The 27,991-nt window shown below is 28.3% G+C and overlaps 1 protein-coding gene across 5 annotated transcripts; it reads right to left on the reverse strand.

The window, feature by feature from the left end:
- Window positions 1-6: 6 nt before the first annotated feature.
- On the reverse strand, window positions 7-27,980 carry cmpy (crimpy). 5 transcript variants are annotated; one of them, XM_070651796.1, is made up of 9 exons: window positions 27,835-27,980; window positions 23,548-23,933; window positions 22,924-23,216; window positions 8,401-8,528; window positions 2,372-2,577; window positions 1,909-1,990; window positions 1,797-1,840; window positions 1,107-1,263; window positions 7-947 (listed from the first exon to the last, which is right to left on the reverse strand). In XM_070651796.1, the coding sequence occupies exons 3-8, from the start codon at window positions 23,187-23,189 to the stop codon at window positions 1,222-1,224; spliced, it is 768 nt and encodes a 255-aa protein (XP_070507897.1). In that variant the 5' UTR covers window positions 23,190-23,216; window positions 23,548-23,933; window positions 27,835-27,980; the 3' UTR covers window positions 7-947; window positions 1,107-1,221. The 5 variants fall into 5 exon arrangements, with proteins under 5 accessions (XP_070507897.1, XP_070507900.1, XP_070507896.1 ...); XM_070651799.1 differs by having other exon boundaries at window positions 27,807-27,980; XM_070651795.1 differs by having other exon boundaries at window positions 27,788-27,980.
- Between the last annotated feature and the right edge of the window lie 11 nt (window positions 27,981-27,991).

Here is a 27,991-nt window from a genome sequence, read left to right on the forward strand (position 1 = left end):
GTTTGAAGTTAATAGTAAAAAAAATAAGAATTGAAAATTGAGATTGAAAATGTTGATTCCAAAACATAACAAAGTTAAAATTTAAATACTTATTTATTTACAATTTGATATGAATGTCAGATATGCTTGAAATTAATCACATTATAGACATACTATATTTGATTTGAAAAATTAATTGAAAATTTTTTATGAAAATTAATATTAATTTAATTTTGTAAATTATTTTTGTTTTAAACATTTTTTCAGTAAAGTTTTTGGTTGTTTATTACCAAAATCATTTTGTTTATTTGTTGCTGGGGTTCAGAAGCTTAGCTTAAATTTTTCGCTTCGGTGGATGATTCCATTGGACCCCCTAGCTGTGAAGCTTCAGATTTGGAATACCGCAAACTTGTTTTTTGATTTCTAAATGCTCAAATTAACAAAGTTAATTACTTTAATCAAAAATAGGGTTTCTGATGTGCTGTTTTTGTTGTTTTTACAATTTTATGGTATTAAAGGTATTTAATGGAAGTAGACAAAAAGAGAAACTAGAAGCATATCAAAAATTTGGTTTTTGTTTTAAAAACTGCGGTTTTTTCAGTTTTTCAGAATTGCAATTTGCAATTATTATTTCTTTAGGAAAAACAAATCAGAAAAAAATATTTTGATATTTTTCTAATAACTATCATTTAGTTTATATTTAATTTTCATTGCAAATGAGAGCAGAATTGTAAAAATCCCAAAAACCGCACTTCAGAAGCCCTAATCAAAACAGATTTGTTGCCATTATTCTGAAATTCCATTTAGCTATATTGAGCTATCATCAAGTCATTTTGTGATATTTGTTATGTAATTTTTGCTGTTTAAATTGTATATTCACACAGTTATTTAGTAACACAATATAATTATATTGTATTTTATTTCGATTCTTATTACTATCAGATTATTTGGCTTATTGTACATCAATTCTGTATTGAGAGAAATGATAATGGTAAAAATTGTTAGTTGGATCGTAAGATTTTTGAAATTATTTATTCAAAAAGTACCAAAACATTATAGTAAACATTATAGTAATTTAGACTGTACCCAAAAATCCATAATATATGCAATATTTGAATAATACCCACCTTATTTTCACAATTAATTATGCTGACGCGTTTTTTACACATGCAAAAAAAAAATTTTTTCCGTTACATTATCAAGTAAAAATCTCCTAATTTAGTCATTTGATGAGAATTGCAATCATGATGTGATTTGACCTTTTGACTCTCGCTGGTGTCGGTGCTATAGAAAAAGAAAATATAAAATTAGAAGTTGGAGGTTCAAAACGTGACATTTGTTGAGTAATTTGATGAGAAAATATTTGATAATTGAACGTGTGTCATAAGTGTAGACAGTGAAATCATGGGAAATTTACATAAACTTTATTTGACAAAGGTTAATTACGATAACATTGAAAGTTTTATGCTTAATTAAATTTGGTTTGGGTTGAATTTGATATATTTTAATAAGGTTTGAAGGTTTTGGGTGATAAAAGGATGAGAAAGGCTACAGATATTTTACTTGCTACTACTATGCAAAAAATCGGAAAAATAGCCATTTCATCTACTTTTAAGCATTTATCAACATATACTACGTACATCCATCATTGTCATCAAATCTTCAATATAAATGTTCTCTCATTTTAATGGCCAAAAAAATCTTCAATATTGTTAAATAGACAATATCAATAACAGAAATAAGCCTTGAAGACAACAATTAAATTTAATGAGATTCGAAATTCGATCAGGATTATTGATTTATATTTTATGTCTTACCATTTCGCCTTTTCTTCTTCGTTTGCTCAGTTTTTTGATGAGTTCTAGTGAATAAATATAAAAATGTTGAAAAATTAAATTTCAAAAATCACATTAAAAAAGGGCATCATACCGTAACTTGTTGGAGACAATGTGTAATCCTCATCAAACTCTACTTCCGATTTAACAAGATTTGCCAAGTTGAGCTCGCACTCCTAGAAAAGATGGATTAAATTTCATTGAAAATGAGGTATAGTTACATGAAATGATACAAAATACTGAAGTTAAATGATTTAGAATTGTCAAAAATTACAAGTTACACACCATATTTGAGGTCAAATTGTTGAAAGCAGTTATAAAAAGCATGCTATACACGCGAGGAGAAAACAAGTTTGTAAGAAAAAGCATTTGCCTTCAAAAAACTTTTTCCCCAACAAGTCATTTATGAAAAAATAAAGTTAGATGCTTAAAATTACTTTTGATGCCATTAAATTATATTGGCATTTCCAACCTCAAATATCAAACCAAAATTAACAAATTCTTAGAAATTTCCACCGAAAAATACTCTCAATTTTACTTAGAATATTTTTTCTCACCTCTATATTGACAAAATCCCACTTGACGAGACTCGATTCACGACACACATTGATTGCATTCATCCAACATTGACAGTGGCGATCAACAATTTCACAGCCGGGTTGAATTACAATTTTCTCTTGACATGATGAGGACGGTGACTTACTTTTTGGTGATTTATTTGTGATATTTGACGACGGCAATGATGATAAGGATGAGGGTAGCTCTATATAGAATGAAAAACAAAGTTGGAAAGTAAATAAATGTGAAGTTTGAAAGTAAAAAAGATTGATGAAATTTAAGCTTCTGTTAATGCCCCCCAAGTGGCACAACATTAGGCAACGAAGTTGTAAATTTTTGGGTAATTTAAATAACCTTATTTTATTTTAAAATGTGTTTATAATATTGAATGTGACTGAATTGTTGATTTTATTTTTCGATTTGAATGAATTTTCAAACATAATTTTGAAACTGGTCATTAGCACCAATTTTAGCAATAATAAGTATCGTTTAGTATTTAGATTACTTCTACTTACTAAGTTTTTCGATTAAAAAATGGTTGTTTTCTTAAATATTATACTTATTATACTGAACAAATCCACTAAACTCAATAATATCCATCATCATAAACGTTTAATAACAAAGAAAACCATCCAACTGTAAAATCGCATTATTGACAGTCGACCACAATAAAGAACAAAATTTTTATCCGATCGTTCTTTTTTCATCATTTTTAATTGAAATTTTCTCTTTTGCTCTCCACTTTTTCTTCCATTCTTCTCATTCAATCTATTCCATCGTCTTCAAAAAGAAAACCCAATCAAGTGCTTTTCATCTTATTCATTTAAAGACCAGAAACATCAACAAAGAGAAAAAGAAAAAGTTGATGACATTTAATGGAAAAAAAGTTTCAAGTTTAATGAACTCAGCAAAGATTTTTTTCTTCTGTTTATTTGATTTAATTTGTCTTCGATTGCTGCCATGAAAAAGTTTGATTTTTTTTTTGTTATATCCTCAAATTCTATTATTTTGTTTTTCTTTTTTGGGATTTTAAGACAAATTTTAAATTTGAACTTTCGTCGTATTGCTCAAAGGTCGTGTACTACTTTTTAGCGCATTTTTGAAATTTTTTTCAAAAAGGTAGCTTAATAAATCACTTTTTTCGGTCGGCTGCCAATAAAAACTTTTTATCTAGACATCGTAGAGAGCTCGGAATGGTTTTAAAAGATCAGTTCCATAAAGTTATTGCGGCGCCGGGCATTTAAAAGTTTCAAATCAAAGCATAAATGCTATAATTAACAATTTTTCATTTTCATATACAACAACAACAAAAACAACAACACGTTTTTTTTTTCATTGTTTTACAGTGTTCTTCAATTTTTTTCAATGTTTTTACAGTGTTTACTGAACAATGTTTGAATTTGTTTTGACCGTTAAGAGGTTTGAATTATGAAAATCCGTTAAATTATGAAGTTCTTAAATTTTTGGAAGTTTTATATAAATCTTGTTTTTAAGATCTGAAAGTGACCTGGATCTTACTGGATCTTGGTTTTTAGGTCTGAAAGTGACCTGGAACTTACTGGATCTTGGTTTTTAGGTCTGAAAGTGCCCTGGAACTTACTGGATTTTGGTTTCTAGGTCTGGAAGTGACTTATTAATCAATTACTGATCGCTGGGACAAAAATGCGCTTAAGTCCCTCGATCAATAACACGAGGACTTTTGTAATTTTTAGCGCATTTTTGAAATTTTTTTCAAAAAGGTAGCTTAATAAGACACTTTGTCTGTTCGGCTGCCGATAAAAACTTTTTAACTAGACATCGTAGAGAGCTCGGAATGGTTTTAAAAGATCAGTTCCATAAAGTTATTGCGGCGCCGGCCATTTAAAACTTTCAAATCAACGAATAAATAGTATAATTAACAATTTTTCATTTTCATATACAACAAAAACAACAACACGTTTTTTCATTGTTTTACAGTGTACTTTAATGTTTTTCGATGTTTTAACAGTGTTTTCTGAACAAAGTTTGTATTTTTTTTGACCGTTATGAGGTTTGAATTATGAAAATCCGTTAAAGGATGAAGCTGTTAAATTTTTAGTATGGTGACTTGGAACTTTCTGGATCGTGTTTTTTAGGTCTTGAAGTGACCAGGATCTTGGTTTTTAGGTCTGGAAGTGACCTGGATCATACTTGATCTTGGTTTTTAAGTCTGGAAGTGAACTGGATCTTGTGTTTTAGGTCTGGAAGTAACCTGGATCTTACTGGATTTCATTTTTGTGGGTCTGGAAGTGACTTTTTAATCAATTACTGATCGCTGGGACAAAAATGCGCTTAAGTCCCTCGATCAATAATACGAGGACTTTTGTAATTTTTTAATTTTGTTTTCATTAAAATAACCAAAAGGAGTATAAAGCGTGCGACTATTGACAGGTTCTCATCAAGATGATCAATAGTTGTAAGCATAGTACATTCTTTGTCGTCAATATCCAATAAAATTCAACAAATTTGTCACCTTTTCTTCTTTAATCCAATCGATTATTACAAACCTCTTGGATAACATCGAACATGTCTCAAGTATAGCAAAACTTTTTGCACGACACAACTGTCATCAATTTTTGTCTGCTCAATTTAATCACAAAACTTTCCAAAGATGTAACACAAATGTACTTGCAGTAGTCTTATTACAAACTTATTTTTTCCTACATTTGATCAGAAAATCCGATAAAGTTATTAAGTTGACGTCAATTTAGAGACAGACTAACTAAAAGTGAAACCAAATTGTGTCAAAATGGGGGAAACGCTGTGGATTGAGGTCATTGGTTGATATTAATTCTGTATTGTACAAAGAAGTATGTCGGATAAGTTTATTTCTTATTTAGGGAATTTATGGCCTTATTATTGATTTTCTATCATCATTAGATGCAGTTTTGATGACTCTTGTGGATGAAAAATTATGAAGCTTCTAGAGAGAAAATCAATAGCTACACATTGGACACGACCTTTTGCCATTTTAATATAGTGCAATATGTCACACGATTTTCAACTTTTTAAATAAAAAATTGTCATATTGCACAATAAATTTTTACTATTTTAATGAATTAATGCTCATTGTAATATGCTGCACATCACTTTTAACATTTTCTTATAGAAAACAAGTCAGAATTCCAAATTCTATTATCAGATCATATCTTTAACTTGCTTCAACTCAAAAAATAAATCGAAGAATATTTAATTCTCAGTAAGCATTGTAATGAGTCAGTTTCCGTGACGATCCTTCTCAATAATTTCAAGGAAAATATAAAACAAAAAAGACAGTACAATTATCATCGATGATGTCATTTCCATAAGGTTAAATACCTTATAACTTCGACAGCGAGCAGGTTTGGTAAAATCCCTTGAAACATTCCAATCTGTTCATGGATTCTCTTGACATAAGCTGCTTTAAATGTAGAAGATTCAAAAATAAATTTACTCATAAATTATTCAAAATGAATTCCTTGAGTAAATTTAAACAATTTTGTTATTGTAACCTGAGTTTTTACTTACTTTTCAGATAATTTTTGAGACATTTCAAATAGAAGAATTAGTTCTTGAAAGACATGAAAAGGCTATCGGTAAAAAGCGATTTTTGGTTAGAAATTATTATCGAATTAAGTCCGATTTGAATTTTGGAAACCGTTATTATTTCTTAAACTTTGAATTGTATTCAGATTGTATTACAACAAATCAAGCTACATGTGACAGTTAAAGTCCAAAATTTACAAATTTTTACATCGATTTTTGTAGCGTTCAAAATTTGAAATTTTGTCATTCAGCGTCCATGGATTTTGACAATTAGAGACACCACAATCTGCAAAAAGTGTTCTTAAAGAATGAAATAAAATTCTGTTGATTTTTAATTAAAACTTTTTTTCAATTAAACTTTTGATTAACATTTTGATTTTGAGTGTTGATTTTTCATTTGACACTCAAGAGAAAACTGTGAATTTAATCAAAGATTAATCGATGTTTTGTAATTAGTATATATTGAAGAAAATTTAAATGAATAGAGAACGCTAAAATTTGGATGGAATAACAACGTATAAAATTGATGTAGGTGAGGATTTTTAAAGCGTATTTCAATTTAATGTATTTTACACAGGAATATTCGATGTATATTATTAGGAAAATTTATTTTTATTGCATACTTTTTCGATAAACCTACTGGATCTTATTTTGTAGGTCTAGAAGTGACCTGGATCTTGTTTTTTAGGTCTGGAAGTGACCTGAATCCTGTTTTTGTGGTCTGAAAGTGATTTGGATCTTACTAGATCTTGTTTTTTAAGTCTAGAAGTGACCTGGATCTTACTGGATGTTGTTTTGTAGATCTAGAAGTGACCTAGATTTTACTGGATCTTGTTTTTTAAGTCAAGAAGTGACCTGGATCTTACTAAATCTTGTTTTTTAGATCTAGAAGTGACTAATAATGATCGCTGGGACAAAATCGCTTAAGTCCCTTCATGGAAAATCAATCGATCGAATCGATTTTTTTTTTTTTGATCGATCGATCAATCGATCATTCGATCACAAAATGGAAAAAATGATCGAATGATCGAAGATCGATCGATAATTTTTCGATCAGATCGACGATCACGATCATGATCGATTTTCGATCAATTAAAGGACCATGGTTCCTCGATCAATAACACGAGGACTTTTGTAATTTTTTTAATCCTAACTAGAATGAGTGAAACAAAGCTCGATATTTTCGCTGAGCGTAATCCCTCAAGTAAATAAGCGATGAGAAGCTTGACCTAATCACGATAATTTTAATGGTATGGTTTGAATATAACTTTATTGGTTTTCAACCCAATATTCTAGTTCATAATTCAAACCTCATAAATCTTTTTGCAAGTCATGATTTTAAAATTAAAAGTTTAAGAAAATTTTGCAAAAATTTTCCGGAAGAATTTTTTGCACACTTTGTGATGGTTTAAATGCCAACATATTTTTTCATTTTTTTTAAAGATATGAAGCAAGAGAAATAGATTTTGTGAAATATGGTGGAAAATTGAGATGAATGGATGTTAGAGTGTGCTAAATTTTAATTAAATATTCTTTTTCTTGATGAAAATTTTTTTGTTAAAATCTTTTAAGGAATGAAATTGAAAAGATTTTGATATTGTTGAAGCCAGGAATTTAAATTCAATAAATTGTTTGATAATTAATAACTTCACGTATGCCGTCGAACTACTCCTCCAGCACAGGAAGAGTAATTAAATTAATTTTTTCAAAAATTCCCCTTACGTATTTTTTTACGTAGCCCTTAATTTTCTATTTGCATGTTTTTCTAACAATTTTCCAGTGTTTTTACTTCATAATGTATTATCTCATAGTACATTTTACATTTATGTCATTTTAATAGGAAAAATGACGAAAAACTATTCTTTGTATGTTCTGAAAACAAGTTTAAATTAAAGCTATTTTTTACACGCTTTTATTTGACTTGTTTTCATTTGTTTTTAATTATTATTTTAATAATAATATTAAAGAACTAATATATTTATATAATAAGAATTCGCAACTAGAACTATTCGATTTCATATATTTTGTTGGCGTAATAGTTGAAGTCATGTACTTTTAAAGCAGTGGTCAATGGTTCGATCTCAGGTAAAGATGATGTTTTATGACAAAATTGTATTCTTATCATTACTTTTAATGTTCGGATTCAGCGCGGGGAAAATGCGTACCACGAGTGGCTACGTCTAAGGGAGATTATAAGCCGCTATTTGACTGTTGCAGTAATTATGTACCGAAGGACTAAACCATTCCACCACCGAGCCACTTCGACTTGCAATACTTATGTGGACTTTACCATTTTATGGCTTCATCTAAAACAATTATATATTTTTGGTGTTTTTTTTTTGTTCAAGTTCATTTTTAGAAAACATAACAAAATCATCGTGTTACGTCTATTCATACTTTTTCTGTAGGCTAAACAATTCAACTGTTTTTGGAATTTCAACCATATTACAATGTTCAACTGTTTTTTTACATTAGGACGACTCACCTAAACAAATTCCAGTCCCAACTATAGGAGGCTTTGATATACATCTCAGAGGCGGTTCGCACGTTCCTGAAAATCCACCCGGACCGCCGCACGTTTCGCCAATTGTTTTTGCACAAACTTTACAACATCTAAAATTTGAATGAGAACGAAAAGAAAAAATTTAATTTTGAAAGTCGAAATAATTTAAAATGAAAATTTTATACAAAAATTAATTCACCGTTCACTTATTACGTTCGCTTTTTATGGGGGAAGAGGGGGTCTACGATTTTGTAATAGCCTAAACCAAAAATTTTTTTTTGCATGGAGATTTTGTTACGAGGGGAGGGTTCTAGAAATTGGTTTTTTTGCGTAACGTAATAAGTGAACGACCTCTAAAGAATTTAATATGTTTAAGCAGCGAAAAATAAAGTTTTTGTAATTCGCAACACACAATTTGGGGCTAATTAGTTGATAAATCCTGGGTCATGCAGTGTTGGAGAAAGCAAAACGTCCATGCGGACAAAAAAAAAACAGTCATGACGACAAATTATCGTCTTCAAGTTTAAAATTGAAAATTTGTTATTCATGAAATATATAAATAAAAATAATGTTAAAAAAATGTACTCATAACTTGGCTTAGATCGGCTGGTTGGTTGGCTGGCTGGCTTCAGCAACCAGATATCGTTAAGACATTGATTTTGAAGCTAGAGCTCAGGACTATTGAATTACTAGCTTACGGGGTTTCTTTAATACCGAACTACCAGAAATTACCAGTTAGCAAATTTTTAGGTTTTCAATATAATGGAAATTTAAACTTATTTTTATTAAGAGATTTTAGGTGAAAAAGTGTGGTTTTGGCGGTTTTTGAAAAACCGATTCCCGAAACCATACCAAGCCTATCACTTGGTTTGGTAGCTTAAAACTTTATTTTGAAGCTATAAAAATTGTTCCTTTCGACAATAATTTGAATTTTTTTTGACCGTTAATTTTTTATTAAAATTAGATCATTTATTTTCCTATTAATAACTCGAAGACTTTAAACATTTTTTTTTTAATTCATTTTTTTTTTTTATTGAAAAGCATTTTCGCATTTTTGATCATTTTACAGAATCAAGTGGAAGGAATATTGTGCTAAATAAGAATTGAACATTTGAGTGGAAACATGTCAATTTGCACATGAGCATTAATTATTCCAACTTTAAGGTTCAACCAACTTTTCTGCGAACTATCCAGTTGCTCTGACAATTAAGCTGTCTTGTGTGGTTAATTAAGTTAATTGAGGTGGTTAAATGAATGTCAAGTAATTATGGATTTGATTTTTTTGCAATTTTGCATACTGAAATGTATTTTACGTCATTTCGATACTTTTAGTTCTATATTATCCAGAAATAGATCAAAACTTCAAGTATTTTAAGAATTTCCGAAAAAAGGCTCAAATCAAAAAAATCCCAATACCGGTACACCGGTATCGATACCGGTATTTGAAATTCAGGCAAAAATGCTGTTTCAAGTATAGAAATTAGTGAAATTTTACTTTTTTGACATTTTTCCGTGAACTGATTTTCTTAATAAATTTTCAAACTATCAGCTTTCATTCAAAAATTCTAAAAATATTCAAAAAAAAAAAAATCTTAATTTGAAATCTCAACATTTTCAATTAATCCAAAATTTTCGTCATATTATTCATTTAAGATTTAATAAGTGCAAAATAGTTATTCGAAAATCCGATATTTCGGTTTCTGAATCATACCGGTATACCGGTATTTTGATACCGGTATTGAAAACTCTACCCCTAACTCATTTAAAATTTTACCGCAAAAATTAATTTTTTTACCCTTATAAAATTTTATATATTTTGGCTATATTTTTTTGTTTTCAATAGATTTAAATGAGGAAAATATAAAATTTAAAATGAATTTCCATGCGCATGTCACACTTTCAATATTAATTCCCAAAATAGTAAAAAGGAACCCCAAATTCAGACATGTTTTTTGCGAAAATACTATGGCTACCCTAAATTAAACTCAATTTCGAAAATTCAATTTTAATTCTGTTTTTATTTTTGCATTAGTCTTGAAGAGACGTTTTCACTACTATCAAGAATTTCATGTTGTCATTAAATGAAAAACCTAAATTTGGATTGACATGAAAGTTTTTCGTTTCTTTGATTCCCTAAAATAATTTTCGTATTATTACTTGATTTCTAGACATTGAACCGAACGAGAAAATTCTTAAAAATGTCTTATTTTATTTTCTGGATTTAATTGCCAAATTTTAATGTCTTTTTAAAGAAATCATCATAAATTATTCGTTGAGAATTTATCGACACTTGCAATTTAAAACAAAAATATTATGAAAATCAGTCAAGTTATACTAAATGTTTCTTATCATAGCTACACCTATACCTACTGATATCTTAGTAAACACGCTTCCTTCAACCATCTAGCTTATGATTCATTCGACTAATTCAAGAGCTCAAAAACAACTTTGTTAACCAATAAAATCAAATATACTGCAAAATATTAGTAAACACTCACCAAAAAAAGCCCAAACATTCAACAAAAATTCTCCTCAACTAAAATATAGCACCGACAATTTTTATTCCTTATCTTTCTATCTTAATTCTCCATCACCATCTTTATCTTCGTCTTATAATTGTTTCTGTTTGTTTTTCCTATTAAGTCTTTATTTGATAATCTTCACACATTCTTTAGATGATTAGAATGGAATTAAGTTCTTAAGTCGATGCTGCCTTTGTCGCCTGTTTTTGTCTTATTTGCATTTTCAATCTTGTGATGCTTCTAGTTAGAGTTTATTTTTGTTTTTTCGGAGAAAGGGTGTGTTCTTTTTCATAAGGAGGACGTTTTGAAATTTTTACCAAATTATTTACTTTGTGACCCTCGATAATGACATTTTAATTTATGGGCTCTCATAGATGACCACTATGTAAGCTGGACATAGATTTTGAACCAAAAATTGGAATTTTGAAGTTAGTTTTGTGAAGATTATGCAATTTTTATTCATCATTTTATTTTTTTTTAATACTCAAACAGTTGTGATAGAAAAATCTATGTGGAAAGTCCCAAAAGAGACCAATTTATGAAAACAAAAAAAAATTAAATTCTTTGATCCAATCTGAAAAAGCAATTTTATTGGAAAAATCTCTCCAAATCCTCTTTACATTATTTGTTATTTGATATTTTGCGGTGTCCTTATTCGGAAGCCAGAATAACAGAGTAAACTTATCTTAAAGATAACTCAATTTTCAATCATAATCTGCAATTTTAGAGATGAAACCAAAAATTTGATAACTAATTATTTTTCCGAGATGTGACTTGAGTCCCTCGATCAATGTTATTGATCGAGCAATAACGTTTAATGAATTTTATGAATTATTAATTAAATCAATTAAGTAAAGTAAAGATTTCGCCTTTTAACGTATTTTCAAGATTCAATTTGATAATTTTTTGTAAGACCCCTTTTTTTGAATTTGTCCGTTACTTACCTAAAAAATGTGCATAGTCGTGCCCTTGTGAAATTTAACTTAAACGCGAGCAGACGCACAAAATTTAGTAAGCATTTATATTTTGTTAATTAGTTACCCTATTAATTATTTTACATTTCAATAATAGTGAAAACGTTAGCCCACCGGCCCTGGTAATAAAGAGTTGAATTAAAAAATCGATTGTTTTTTAAAATTCGAAAGTTCCAGCGTTTATAAAGTTTCCGCGTCGTGAAAAGTGCTCGCGAACAATCAATAAGACGAGGACTTTTGTAATTCATATTCACACCAAATTTTCAATTTGTTTTTTCATACATTCTAGTCTCTGGGTTTAATGCAGATTATTTTTTTAAGAATTTCCAAAAGAATACAAACTGCAGTTTAAAGTGAAAAAGTGATTGAAAATACTTTTCCTTTGTTCTTTTACAAAAGTAGTTTTACAAATTTTATAAAATTATTTTAAAACGCTGAATTAGCTTCATTAAAACTTTAAAAAATGATTCTTTAACATTATTTATAGAAACAATTACACTATTTATATTTTCTTCCAACAAGGGGCGTTGTCGTGGTTGACATTTTGGGGCTCGGACCCCTTGTTTTTTCTGGCTAAATACGCCCTTGCCTCCAACACAGCATCATCATCAAAATAACCAATAAATAAATAAAAATTCCTCGTCAATGAATCGATTTCAATTTGTGAGTTTTTCAATATTTATCATCATAAACCTTATTATTTTCACAAAAAAAAAAATTCCACTTTTTGTACCATTTTTCAATTTCTATCAGAGTATCTGTGCTATGCAATAAGAAAAACGATCTTTGATTTCACAAAATTTATTTCTCTTTGTAAAAACTTTGTCTATAAAAAAAGAAATTTTTTTATGCTTCTCTCAACAGCGTTGGATTGAAGGGCAATGGAGGAAAAAGTTAAAATTTTATCTTTAACAAACTTTAAAAATTTCTTTTTAAATCCATTGAAGGAAAAAAAAAATCACGGTAAATTTGTTCTTTGTTTTATTATAAAAAGAATTATATGCAGTGCTTTAGATTGAATTTTAGTTTAACTTTTATGAAAAACTTATCTGTTCTCATTAGGTCGTTTCATCACATTTTTGTCATAGAGATCAGTAATTGATTAATAAGTCAGTTTCTCGATCTAATAGAAAATATCGAGTATTATCTTGGTCATTTTTCGACCCACAAAACAAGATGTAGTACCCTTGAGCCAAAATGGAAAGATTTTTGCCAGACTTTTTTTGTCCGTCCGATTTTGCCAGATATTTGCAAGATATTGGACGATTTTTTTTCGCACGAAAAAATCCGTCCGATTTTGAAAGATTTTTGGACGATATTGCCAGAAAAAAAATCTTGCATTTTCTGGCAAAAATCTGACGAATCTTATACGTCCGACTTTTGCCAGAATTTGCCAGACATAATTTTTGATAAAAGGTCCGAAATGTCTTCCAGTTTTCGGTCCGATTGTGCAAGATAAATCTTGCAAAAATCGGATAAAAAAGTCTTTCGAATATCGGACAGAAATTGAAAGATTCTTGAACGATGTTGCCAGATATTTTTTGAACTTTTTTTGAAATTTTCAGAAAATCTTTTAAGTTATAAATTTTTGATTTGAACCAGATTATGCCGTACTTTTTTTACTAGATTAACTAGAAGAAGAGATTTCGGTTTCTCGTTATTAAATTATCTTGATTTTAAACCCAAAATGATTTGATTAGTAGATGACTATATTGCATAAAGGGAATTCGACAATTTCCTCGCAATGCAGCTTCCAATCTCGATTCTTTATCTAGATTATGATGTAGAATTAAAAAACAAACTAATTACAAATTATTGATAACGCCATACGTTAAAAAAAACACCAACTTCCGAATCTTAACGAATTCAATTCATTCACATGTGAATAAGAAGTGAATAAAATATGTACACTTAAACTAAACATTTTGAAAATGTAAAAAAAAATTTTTTAAATAAGTAGAAAGATAAATTTAATTCGAAAAATTAAATTCAAAATATAACTATACTTCATACTTGGAATTCATTAGTAACTTATATATGTCTTTTGCCATACATAAAGTTATATAATTTCAGATAGCGGTAGCTCAGCGGTTAAGTGCACGACTTCAAACAATCTTCAAATCAAGCGATCCTAGGTTCAAATCCCAAGACAAATCTGGCATAATCTGGCAAAAATCGGACGAGTATAAAAGGTTTTAAAAAGACTAATAAGCTTGTGAAGTATATGAGAAAGAAAAAAAAAGATGGGAAAAATTAAATTTTTAAAATTTTTTAATAAAAAATCTTGCAATATCTTCCAAAATCTGGCAAAAATCGTCCAAAACTTGCATGCAAGTTAGTCAAGTTATGGACGATTTGTCTGGCAAAATCTTTCAAAAATCGGACCGATAAAAAAAATCGGTCCGATTTATAGCTGTTTTCTTGCATTGTCGTGCAGTTAAGGATTTTCAATGTATGGAAAATCTTGCAAAGTCTGGCAAAAATCGTTCTCGGGCAAAAATCTTGCATTCGAATTCTGGCAATATCGACCAAAAATCTTGCCATTTTGGCGCTAGGGTAAAATTCTTTTGTCTTTCAAACCACATTTTTTTGTGAACAGTGATTTTAAATCTAAAATTTAATTTAAATTTAAATTTAAAAGTATAATCAAATCGATATCGAATTCGGCTTTGCCAAGAGTATTTTAACCATAATAAAAATCCACTGCGTTCAGAAAAATCTTCAATCACCGTTCACTTATTACGTCAAGCAAAAAACTAATTTTTAAAAAATTGTATTGAACCTACAAAAGTTCTTAAATCTGTTTTTGAATAAATTTAATTTCACAAGTAACCACTTGGTAACCACACAAAATTGTCCAAAAAGCATAATCCCACGTCAATCATCATTTGTCTACTCAAGAATTCATAAAGCACCCAAAATCCAAAATTTTATAGCAACATTAATTCCATTGCTCTCCTATGTCTAAATTAAACAAATATGTCCATCATGTCACACAATTGTAGGGTAGCCATCTGCCATACTTTTATCGTGACGCTGCTGTACTTATCTACATTGCTGCTGTGTCGCGACAAAGCCTCAAAATATTCCGATTTGTTAAGAAATCAATACAAATTTTGGAATTTTAGACAATCCGAGTCCAGGACTGAATTTTAACGTAATTTAAAAAGTTCTTTAAATATTAAGACTTAAAATTGTCCAAAAGTACTAAACTAAAATCCTATGGTCTCCATACACAATTGCCAGAATATATTTTGCAGCATCATTATAGTTAAACAAAAATACTAGAGTAAAAAAAATTATAAGTTAATAATGCACTTATGAGTACTGCAACTAAGAAGAACTTTTCAGATTTTTAAAATTGATTGACATTATATTATTAACACTAAACGAACTAAAATTCGAAAAAAAATTTCTGGTACAACTATCCAAATGATCAAGTAATCGTAGTAACATTTTGTTCAATTTTAAATTTGAATTTTGCCCCGAAGATGGCCAGTAATAAAAGCCGGATTAATTATCGTCATTAAATTGTAATTATTTAAACATAATAAAAATGATTTTAATTCCTATTTACAAGACAAGAGAATGCTAAAAATGCAAATAAAACTATTACCATCACATTAATGATTCTCAATGATTCATTACACATCAAGTTCCACTTCAGATAAGAGTTCTAAGTATATTTATAAAAAAGAAAAATCTTTTCATCTCGATTATAGCCAAAAAAAACTTTTCATTTCACTAAAAATCAGAGAAAATCTGGAAATGAAAAGGAAAAATTTGCTTAAAGTGAAAAAGACTATTGAAAATGAAAACTATCCGCAAGTACCTAAAAATAGAACTTGTGAATGGATTTTTTTTTGATATTTTACTTAGTTTTGAATTGATGTTAGAGAATGAGATGAAAGCTTGAATTATAAAATTCTAAAATGTGTAAATTTGAAATTAAAATTCATAATTAAAATATTCTGTACTAAAACTTTTTTCTCTGTACTTGATAGGGGTTTTCGCGTGAAACGTTTTCCCATTCCAAATAAAATTAGAAAAAAAAATAATTTATATATTATGAAAAATTGATATGCGAATTAATATTAATGAGAAGAGAAAAAGAGAAAAGTATTAAACTTTTCCACTTGTATTCTTGGAGATATTTCTATTGGACTAGAATTCTAGAAGAGTTTTCCTTAAATTTATGGATAACATTTTAATTGCATTTTTTGAAACTTGTTTTCAAATGAGACACTTAGTTCGTTCGTTCGACTGAGATTGAGATCTCAAAAACTAGACAAAAACTAAATAGGATCAGGATTGTTTTAATAGCTCAAAATTGTCAAAATTTACGTCATTTTTCCTGTTGACCAAATTCGAATGAAACATGATACATGAGATGAATACAAAAAGCTCGTTTTTTGTGAGGACTGCAAAAATTGTCATCATTGATAAAGTCGAGAAGTGACCTGCTGGATCTCATTTTGTAGGTCGGGAACTGACTTATTAACTATTTACTGATCGCTAAGACAGAAAATATGCGACTAAAAATGTTTTTAACTTTAAAACTCTAAAATCCCATCTGCCCATTCCATTTTAAGAATTTCTTTTCGACTTATTTTGTTAAACAGTCATGGGCAAATCTAAAGAAAAAAAGAACTGCAAAAAATCAACTTAAAATTTATCTCAACTTGTTTTTTTTTCAAATTTTTTTCTAACCACTGAAAATCTAGCAAAAATATAGTTATCCAATGAGCGAAAATGTTATGGTATCATTTCAGTTTCAAAAAATGATCAGGTTTGTTAAAAAAATAAAGTTAAAAAAAATCAACTCTTTTTTAACTCAGAAACACTTTAAAGACTAAAGCTTTACTTTAAAGAGTAAAGCTAATAACTTTTAGGAAGCAACTGTGTTAATCAAATTGAGATAGAATCATAGCTAACTTTATAAATAAAACAAATATTGCGATGTGTTTTTTTTTTCAAGTTTTTTTCTTAAAGAATGAAAATTTCAAAAAAAAAACCTTATGTAGATTTGCCCATATGAAAAAGCAAAAGAAGATGAAATGGATAGATGGAAGATAGGTAAATGAATACTAAAGCAGAAAGATAAAGTCTGAATCGAAAAGAAGCAACAAAGACGAGAAATAAAAAACTCAAGCGAGAACTTTTTCTTTTATATTTAAATTGAAATGAGAATAAAATTGAGAGTTGTGAATAATTAAATGGAAAATGAGGTGGATTTGTAGATTGAGAAATGGAAAAATTTAAATGGTTTTTGAGGTTAGAGATAAAGATAAAATCTACAAAAACTCAAATTGGCTGACTTTATTAAAATCCACATTTCATTCAGCTGACGTGACATGAAAGACCTAATTTCTGTTCATTAAATTTAAACGTCAAAATATGTTTGCTGTTTGCACAAAAAAAAACTTTTCCTTTTTCAAATAGGTTTCCATTAAGCGCATCTACGCTGTCGCCATAACCGACATAACATTTTCAATTTGTTTCCACTCACAGTCGCCTGCCCAATGGCAAATTATTCTTCTCATTTTTCCTGTTGACCAAATTCGAATGAAACATCAGACAAGAAACTAACAAAATACATGAGATGAATACAAAAAGCTCGTTTTTTGTGAGGCTCAACTGCAAACATTACTTTCCGCTCTGTTCGTCATCATCATTGATATAAAAAAAACTTTTTGAGCGTCTCATTTGCATTTCAATTGAAAATTGTGAAAGAAGTTACGCATTTGGACTTTTGAGTGTTGTGTTGAAAAAAGTCAGTTATCATAACAGTTTGATAGACTATACGGCTATAGTGCGGACCTAATAAAGCTAAGCGTTTTGATCTTAAGCTGTTCGTCAAGCTCTAAAGCAAAAAATAATTATTTTTGTAGCTGCGAATCAATTTTAAAAGTTAAGAATTTTTTCAAAATGCTGTTTATATTAAAAGACTCAAATTATTTCAATACTTGCAAAAATATTATTTTCCACTCCCTAAAGCCTCAACAAATACAAGTACATGGAAAAATATCTTCCGTCTCATTCTCAAAAGAGCTTTAAGCGATAAAAACGAAAGAACCAAAAATGAAGCTTTTTTGTATTTTTTGACGTAAAATAATTTTACATTATAAAATTTTTCCACGAAAAGAGGTTTTCCTCGTATATTTCACGGTAAAAAAGCAACAAAAAATATTTAAATTTCATCATTTAAATTTTTTAAATCGTTTAGGTAGGAAGAGGATAATGATATTCAATCAGTTTTGTGCCATCAGACAAAGATAACAAGGTGCTGAAGATATTTCAATTATTATATGAATTTGAGCGGAAAATGTCCTTAAATGAAAAAAATTTCTACTGATTGAGAGGGTTGATGTTGTTTAATTTGATGTAAAAACGCGTTTTGATATAGAAGTTGAAAAAAAAAACAATTCTTTACCGAAAATTAAATTCAGTTGTCAAAAAAATAACCCATGCAAAAGAAACATTAATTTTATGGTTCTAAAAATATTTTGAATTACCAGAATGCGTGGTTTAGTTAAATTGTTACGTATGTAATTTCAATTCCATTTCACCATACTTCATCCGATTTCTACAAAAAACCATCAAACTCAAATTTATCTTTCTACAGATTGTCAAAAGAATCAAAATCATTTTTTTCAAACTCAAATTTTTGTCAAAAGAATCAAAAATTTTTCAACTTATTTTCCGTAAAAAATAAAAATGGTTTTTTAAGTTACTTTTTCAAAAGTGATTTAAGTTACGAAAATTTTTAACCGAAAAAAGTCAAAAAAATCACTTTTTGAACTTATTTTAAAATGAAAAAAAATTTACCAGTTGTTAAAAAGTAACCCAAAGCAAAGAAAAACAAAATGGTTCTAAAAATACGGAATTACCAGAATGCGTGGTTTAGTTAAATTGTTACGTATGTAATTTCTCCCATTCCAAAATAATCCGATTTCTACAAAAAACCATCACTCAAATTTATCTTTCTAGTCAGATTGTCAAAAGAATCAAAATCAACTTATTTTAAAATAAAAATTTAATTTAAAAATAAATTTTTTTTTTTTTTTTAGAAAAATAACGGTCGTTTTTGAGACAACCACACTCAGTCATCAAAATACAGTCAACGACCGTTTCATCAATACCATTGCAGATATAAAATTGACTGAATAGATTTTAATTGCCAAAAGTGCTTCATTCCAGCCGAAAATTAATTTATACATCAAAAAGCATCTCCAATTTTCCACTTAGCCATTGAAAATATTAAAACACATACATTCCATTTACGAATGACATCAGCAGATATGTATATATGGAAAAAAATAAAAATAGAATAAAATTGTTAAATTCATCATAAAAAAGCATTTCCAGTATGACAAAAATAATGAAAATTTATCATTCAACGAGCAAAAAAAAGGTTGCGTAGGTTACAATTATGAATGACTTAAAAAGTATTTGACGTAATGCGACATAAATGCTTCAATTTTGTCATCATAATGACTTTTTTCCACGAAGATATTTTTAGTATTCATAAATTTTATTTGATGAATTCTATGGAGATTCATGGTGCGAGGTTATTTTTATTATTTGAAAGTTCAAGCACAGACACAAAAGAATGATAAAAATATTTTTAGAAGGAGAATGAACTTTGAAATCTGAACAGTTGGAGCTTTAACATAGTAGGCTTTATTATAGTACCGAGACGACAAAAGATTCATTAAGGGGGTGAATTTTATACTAAAATGACAGAATGTTCGCCAAGTAGACATGAAGACATAGCATCCAAAATACTATGGAAATGATAGAATTTTCACGACTATGACAAAATTATATTAAAAATCAAAATTACATCGTCTTAACAATTTCATGACATGCTGCAATTTAACAACACTTCACGACGACTTGCGTGAGTATCTCATATGTTGTATTATTTCATGCATGTCTATCCTATCCATTTCTATATTGCCATTCCACCAAAAAAGTTATTTGATGATAAAAATTTACGATTGATGACCTTAAGCATAGTCTATTCATTCTCATTGTAAATGCATGAAGAAGAACTCCTTTTGCAATCACTATATTGTTTGTGCGATAAATAGAGAGGAATTTTTTATGACGACAATTGAGAAAGGAGGCAAAAAAGCCTGAAGTGATTTTTGTAGTTTTTTGTGTCTTCCTTTTGTGTGTACCTTGGAAATGGTAATGTGCTTGAGCTTATTTTATCGTTTATTCTTGTGTCTTTGGGGAAATTTTTGTATGTCTGTAATAAACATAGAGAAAGAGTCTTTACTGGCGTCACAATATAACGTGACTGATTTTTTCATATTTAAGGATACATTTTACTATTTTTTTAGAAAATGATGAATATGACTAATATTCTCCAGATTTCTAATATAATGTATAAAACTTAAAGGTTAAGCATAACAAAATAAGAAAATATATGTATGTTTACTATTCATTCCGGAAAATGGTGGCGGATAGAAAGTCAACGTTACAACAAATATTTTTTAAAAAGAAACTTGTTCAAAATTTACATCAAAAATTTTAGATTTTAAAATATTTTTGACCGTTATTTTGAAGATAAATAAATTCAGTTATTTTGTGACGCAAATTCATTTCTTTTATGAATTTGACGTCAGCGACGACTAAATAAGCAGTGTTCATTTCGATTACAACTATTAAAATTGGAAAAATAGCACTAATTAAATATTTTCATTTCATTAAAAAACGGTTTTTAAATTTCAAATATTTTGTTCTATAAATTTAGTACTTGAGTTCTACGTTTGTTCTAAGTATATGGCCCTTAGTTCTAAGTATAAGGCTCTAAAATTTTCTCCCCGTCACCATTCCGGATGGGTATAATAAAAAAAAGGTTAAAAAAGATAGTTTACAATTTGAAATGACAAGAGAAATTTAAAAAAAAATACTCAAGTACTATTGAAAATGAAGATTCATCAGAAAACAGATGCTGTTATTTCATCATCAGGATTGATCGTGAAATATGAGCACAACTGACAAAATATTCGGTGCATAAGTTTGGAACAAGCCAACTGTTGAATGAGTTGAAAGTAGATTCAATATTAATTTTAACGATCTATTATGCAGTTTCTGCTATTTTGATATTTCATTTTTGAAACAGCATAGAAGTATAAGCGAACAATAGGTGAACTTTGCTTGAGATAAATTTTCCAGTAATCAGACAATGCTCTTAGAAAAATTCTAAAATTAAATTTTAGATTCGTATGAAAAAATCTAAAATTTAGTTTTTAACATAGCACATAAAACTAAATTTTAAATTTTAAAACCAAAATTTAAAAACTTAAATTTTAGCTTTAAAGCGAAGCTCGGCTTACCCGCTGGAGCTTGATCCCTCAAACATGTGCCGAGTGAAGCTTTTCCTACTCGCTGGAGCTTGATCCCTCAAACATTTCTTAAGCGAAGCTTAGCCTACCCGCTGGAGCTTGATCCCTCAAACATTTCCCAAGCGAAGCTTAGCCTACCCGATGAAGCTTGATTCCTCAAACATTTGCCAAACGAAGCTTGGCCTACCCACAAGACTTTTTATGGAACGGTTTGAATATATCCGCATTGGGTTTTTACCCGATACACTAGTTTTCATCAAAGATTATTTTTCATTCATTTTAGTCTCTGGTCACCTAGTTTGTACAAATTCTCTGTCGAGAGCGCACGTTGAGCTGACAGTCTTTCATCACTGTTCCGCTCCAAGGAGCTTTTCAGAAATTAGACAGTGAGATACCAAAGGACGTTATACCAGATCTATCTTTCTGGTTTTATTTATGATTGAGCCTCTTGATTTATTCAAGTGAATGAGCTTTAAAATAATAACAAGTAAGCATCAAAATTTTATCTCATTTTAACACTATGCTTTCCCGAAATCACGATCCCGAATAATTTTCGGGATCGGGATTTCCCGAATTAACATTTGTGCAAAAAATTACAATGTTTTAATGTACTTTTTTTAATTTGATTTATTTTTTTATAGTAGCATTTCTGCTGTATTATATTTACTATAAACTGTACATTGATATTTAATGTGAGTATCGAAATTAAGATGTGCTCACTACTGTTGTTGGTTATTTAAGAATGATTGAAAAATAAATTCTCTAGCCTTGTTTTACTTCAGTGTTTTTAAGCTTAAGATTTTTTTTTTAAAAATATAATGGAGTTAAATTTTTTAAATTCTTGAACCTGACTAGATTTAAATGATTTAGGAATAGAATAACGCTAATGGTACATATGATTGCGAAGAAACAAATCTTAGTTATGAGAAATAATCTGTAATAGTTGTTAATCAATTTAAAAAGTACTGAGTTTTTTTTAATTGGGATTATATAATTTGCTAATGCATTTTAAAACAAAAATAAGACGTTTTAAGAAAATTTTCTCGGACGCGGATATTTATCACATTATACTCATTTACATCATTCAATGGACCTCAATTCATTCAAATTTAACCATGACGAGACTTTACAAGAACGCGTAGATTTCTAAATATGACATTGAGTAAGGTAGTAAAAAATCGAAGTTTAAATTCATTATGGTGTATTTTTACCACATAAAGATTAAGATTTTAATACGATAGGTAAACAGAGGTGTAAAAGAAAAAAATAACGGTAAATTGTGAAAAATTTCATTTTTGTTTAATCAAGATTAAATTTGATTGTATAGATATAGAAATCATTTGTAATCTGGAAGTTAAGTGAAAATGAGACTTGTTTAAAGGAATATATCTCAAATATTACACATATATATTATTGCTATGAAGCATATACCTTCGAATCAAGGTTCATAAAATGTGGATATACGTACAAGGGATCAAGTTCTATACTAATTCGAGTATGTAAACAAATAACAAATGGTTAACAAGCATTGAACTTTTATTACAACTAAAAAGTCAATTTAAAGACCATTTTTATCATTTTCAATTACTACAAATGCAAAAATTCTAGCTCAGTCAATTACTTGTTACTGACAAATTAAGTTGGACTCACCTGCATGGATCCCATATAAGAACACCCCGTCCTGGACATTGATCAGCTTTGATAATATCGCAATCATTAACATTACAAACACATTTTAAGGCATTTAAGACTTTTACATTTATAAAAAAAAGAAATATGCTAATTTTTATGAATTTTGTTGGCACTTTTAAATGTAGACAATTTTGCTTTTCTGACATTTTATTTGTAAATAAATTTTCTGGATTTTTAAAATTGTTCAAAGTTTTGGGGTGTGGATTTATTGTTGATTTATGCATCTTTTTTTGGATTTCATTAGATGAAAACTTAATTAAGAAATAATTTAGTAAATTTTAGAAAATTTACATATTTTTTTGGGATATTAAATTTTTTATTGTGAAAGTTTTTTTTTTTTTTTTAATTTCCAAGAACTATTTATTGTTATATAATTATTTACAAACTTTCAATTGATTTTCGTTTATAAATATTTAATGTAAATTATTTAAAATGTTGGTTTTTCAATATTTTTGAAAAATTTATTTGACAGTTGATTTTTTAAATCAATGATTGAGGTTTTATGTTCACTAGATAAGTCTATATTTTTAATTGTTATGCTGAACTTTTTAAATAAATTAAAAGTTTTAAAACTCTTTTTACAGTTTTCCTTTAAATTTAAAACTTATTTCACTTGTTATATTTAACTTTTAATTTTTTCTCTTCTTAACCACTTTTCTTGTTTATTTTTCCACCACTCAGTACACAATATACATCCGCATTTCACATAACTTTTTTATTTATTTTCATCAAAAATTCATCAGTCAGGTTTTTTTCCACTCGTGTATTTTTGCTTGTTTTGTCGACTCAGTTGTCTACAATTTTACGTCAACATTAAATCCATCCATGTAGGAACAGAGACAATTAGCGTCAGATTCAATTAATTATTCCTCGCTTCACTTCCATTTACTAAACTTTTTTCTTTATATTTTTATATTCTATGTTTGTGTTTTTGAAGCTTTTACTGTTCCGGTCGTCGCTTCCTATTTCTGTAAAGTAGATTTTGTTTTTGATGTCAGCTTTAATGATGATTTAAGCTTAGACTTTTTTATTGATTGAGTTTAAATTGGACTGAAAGCTTTCTGGACCTTGGAGAATTTTGGAACATTTTAATAAATTACAATTTTACGAATTAGAAAAAAAACAACCGAAGATTCTAGTCAAAAATGACAAAATACACTTTCGTGTGCCACATTATAGTGCTCATCAAATCCAGTAAATGAGTATTGTATACGACTATGGATAGAACAAAATTTATTGTTAAAAAAAAGTTGATTTGACGTTTCGAAATAAAATTTTCTGTCTAAGCTCCTAATGTCGTGCACGATATTCTATAAAAAGAACTGAAAAACGACAAAAATTCCACAAAGCTAAATTTTTGGAAAATTCTTAAAAATAAAATTCCTCCTTAATATTTTATTTCTGATTTTTCTCATTCAGATAACATAACTGTGTTCAATGCATCTACCTCTAGGGAAATTATTTTGTTATCTTTACTTGACAATTTTTTTTTATCTTTTGTTTTCTGAACATACTTATGAAATTTTTCTTTTTTGTTTTATGTTTAAAAAATTATTCCAATGGCAATTTACAATAATGAAAGTGATCGTGAAGGCAGCAACATAGAAAGAAGCAACAGTGAAAGAGATGAAATGAAGCAAGAGTTCCAGCAACAGCCGGAACAAATTAATTAAGTTGTATCAAATTATTAAAGAGGATTAATTTTTAGGAACAAGTTCCTGAGAAGGTTTGGGATGAAATATTGTGCCAATGAAGACATCTGATGAGTTGGAACCCTATAGAGTCATTTAAGACACAATCTATTAACCTCAACCAATCTGCGATGTCTCAATCCTAAAATCAACTCATTTTGAGCATCTAGAAACTTTTCTCGTGTAGCAAAACAAAACAAAATAACTCTAAAAACGAGAGAGAAGATGTCACTGAGAGCAAAGAAAAGTTTCACTTCAAGCAGAAAATTTAATTATATAAAATTTTTTCACTTCTAATTTGCTAGTCATTTCCTTTAATTTCCCCATGAGAAAAAATTTTCGCACTTTCTTTTCTGCTTCGAGTGATGACGATTTTTTTTTTTTATTTTTCATAATTATGTTGCTTTTTGTCGATTTTTAAGCATGGAAATTTTTCATTGTTTTCTTGATTGCTTTCGCTTCAAATTTTAATTCTTTTTTATTATGTATTCTCACCAACTTTTTCAATTTCAAACTCAAGCGAATTTTTGAAGAATTTTCACAGTAAATTCAAAGTCAGTTTCATGAAGAAGAATTAAGAGTAATTGGGAAATTTCTTATTGTTATTAAATTGGGAAATTTAAGAAATAAATTCCTGACCTAAAAACGTCAAGATATATTCAGAGATTTGTGAAAAAATAAGTAGAATTGGATGTGACTGAAGTACCATGGCATGAAATGTCCGATTGCTCTGAAATTTTGTCAGAATTATGTCCACATTGTGTCCATTTGCGTCCAATAAAAAAAAATATTTTCGTTCTACTTCCAGTTCCTGGATATAGCATGTTGATGTTTTGTTGATTTTTGCTGTCGTCCTTCAGGATTTAAAACGATATCTCTCTTAAAATCAACTATAATTTAATTTCAATCATGTGTTCAAAAATCCAACCTCAGTACCCCTTTTAACGGCTAATTAATCCATCAAACATTCCAACAAATGTACTCATTCAAACATCATTCTATTTTCTTGTTTTTCTTGAATATTTTCGCATAAATTTGCAATTCAAATGATGCATATAATTTGAAATTCTAATATTCTCGTATCGATTGCAAAACCTGAAAATGTTCTTGATATTTATTCTGGTAATTTGCATGATTTTGTGTATTTGTGAAGTGATGAGAATAGATTTTAATTATTTGGGTAGTAATTGTAATTAAATGTGGGTAAATTTGAATTTATAGTAAGCCTAATGATGTAATTGGAGGTTTCCATTGAACGAAGTTAAGCAAAAATTATTTAAATTTGATAAATTGAATAAGGAGAAAAATTTAGTAATGAATGGATTTGAAGATTGAATGATTTGGAGAATTTTCAATTGATTTAGCTAATTTAATTAATAGATAAGTTAGTTTAAATTAAGATTTAATTGATCGTAATTTGACCGAGAAATGAAATGAATTTTTTTATTTGACTTTACGTTGACTGAACTCGTTTGTTTGAACTGAAAATTTTCTTAGATTAAACTAAATTGATCCAATTCAAATTTGGTTTCTCTTTGTCCTTTCCCATTAATTTGATTATAATTATCCCTAATTAGAGCTAAGCTAATCATAAACTTGGCTACATTTATTCATTATTTGAACTGACTTGGAACTTTGGAAAATTTTAACCCTAAGAAAAATCACTAAAACTTCAAAAAATGCATATTAATGATTTCTAAAAGAATCTTAAAAGTTCACCCAATAAATTTCAAATTAACAACCCTAAAATTTTGTATCCATAAAATATTCATCAGTAATTTCAAACAAGCACACAAGTTTCTGCAATAAAAGCACAATTAATGACTAAAAATCAATAAAATGTTATCAAAAACTCATTCAAAGTTCACACGAGAATAAAATTAATTGCTGAGTTAAACGTTTTGAATTTCCTAAAGATTTTTCCTCATTTTTCTTCCTTCATTCCCTTACACCCCAAAAAATGGGTCATGAAATTAATGTTGCCATTAATGGTATTTTATGCCACGTATGATAGCTATTTTATGTAACTTTTTTATGCTGATATATGAGAGCAATAAACTCAACTTGAACACTTGAATAACGACAGCTTTGTCACATTTTTTAATTGATTGCCATTCATTTTCATAATTAGTGAAAGTTTTAGAGCTTTTTTGAAGCTTATACTATGTATATATCCATCAGAATTTTTTGTCCTTTTGATATCTTTTTTAATTTAAAAAATTTAATATATGAAAAAATTATTATGTATAGTGATGTGAATTGATTGTTTTAATACAAAAGAATCAATATTTAAGCAAAGTGAACAGCAATGAAACATTTGTAAGTAGGTTTTCTCAGACAATTTTTTCTTTATTTAAAAACTATGTAAACTACAAAAAAAAATAGTTTAAAAAGTAATTTGCGTTTTTTAATGATTACAAATGTTGAGATAACCTTTTTGCTGAATGTACAGGATTGTACAACTTAGAATATAGGATTTTATTTTTATTATAGTAATCAGTCTTTGGCTACTATGGATGTTTCTAGACTTTTTTAAATTTTTTTGTTCTTCTGATCGCATTTGTGAAGTATATAATTTAATATAAAATTTTATGAAAAATTCTTTTTTAGTTCTTTGAAATTTCTTTTAGCAAATTATAGAAAACTCAGTTCAAAAATTTTTAATTCAATTTGAAAATAAAATATATCATCAATAGAAAATAAAATATTATCAAAAACTGTCGTTTTTCTTTATTTTAATTTTAATTGATAGTATTCTAGTTTAATAATATTTCCATTCCATACATTTGCAGTTCTTGCAAATTTTTGTTCATAAATTTTCATGAATAATTTCACATAATGACTTTTCTACAACTTCTCAGAACTGAATTTGATTAATTCAATAACATCAACTAGAAAAAAGTCAACAAACGCACGAGTAATCTAAAAAAAATGACCTTTTCGGGTATCATATCTAAAAAACTATTTTGAATTTTTTTCACATCAAAAAAGTCGTAAGCATAGTCGATCGTTAAAGCCGACAGACACGAAATGTAAATAAATTTATTTATTTTTTTTTCACAATTTTTTTTGCTCACATGACAAATATATATATATATATATAAATATATATATATGTATATTGTATTTACTTTCTCGTAAACTTTTTACTATTATATTAATTTGTAACATATAAAACCATTTTTTATCTCGTTGTGGAGATCCTTTTTAATCCTTTTTCACACAATCCAAAAATTTTCTTTTATTTTTACTTTGATGCAAAATTAAATTTTATGAACACTCGCATTAAAATCGTAAAAAAAATCGTAAATACTGCGACTGATTCGTGATATGAT

The sequence above is a fragment of the Chironomus tepperi genome, unplaced genomic scaffold (assembly GCF_022539635.2).
Source record: "Chironomus tepperi strain 1889 unplaced genomic scaffold, CSIRO-AGI_Ctep_v1 contig_467, whole genome shotgun sequence".
NCBI classification, from domain to species: Eukaryota; Metazoa; Arthropoda; class Insecta; order Diptera; family Chironomidae; genus Chironomus; species Chironomus tepperi.

Excerpts from the sequence above, each read along its gene's own strand:
- cmpy (XM_070651796.1), bottom strand. The coding sequence starts at position 23,189 with ATGCATAAATCAACAATAAATCCACACCCCAAAACTTTGAACAATTTT. Across the intron at positions 2,578-8,400 it reads TGGGACTGGAATTTGTTTAG|AGCTACCCTCATCCTTATCA; the intron begins GTGAGTCGTCCT and ends CATTCTATATAG. Across the intron at positions 1,991-2,371 it reads GGGATTTTGTCAATATAGAG|GAGTGCGAGCTCAACTTGGC; the intron begins GTGAGAAAAAAT and ends CATCTTTTCTAG.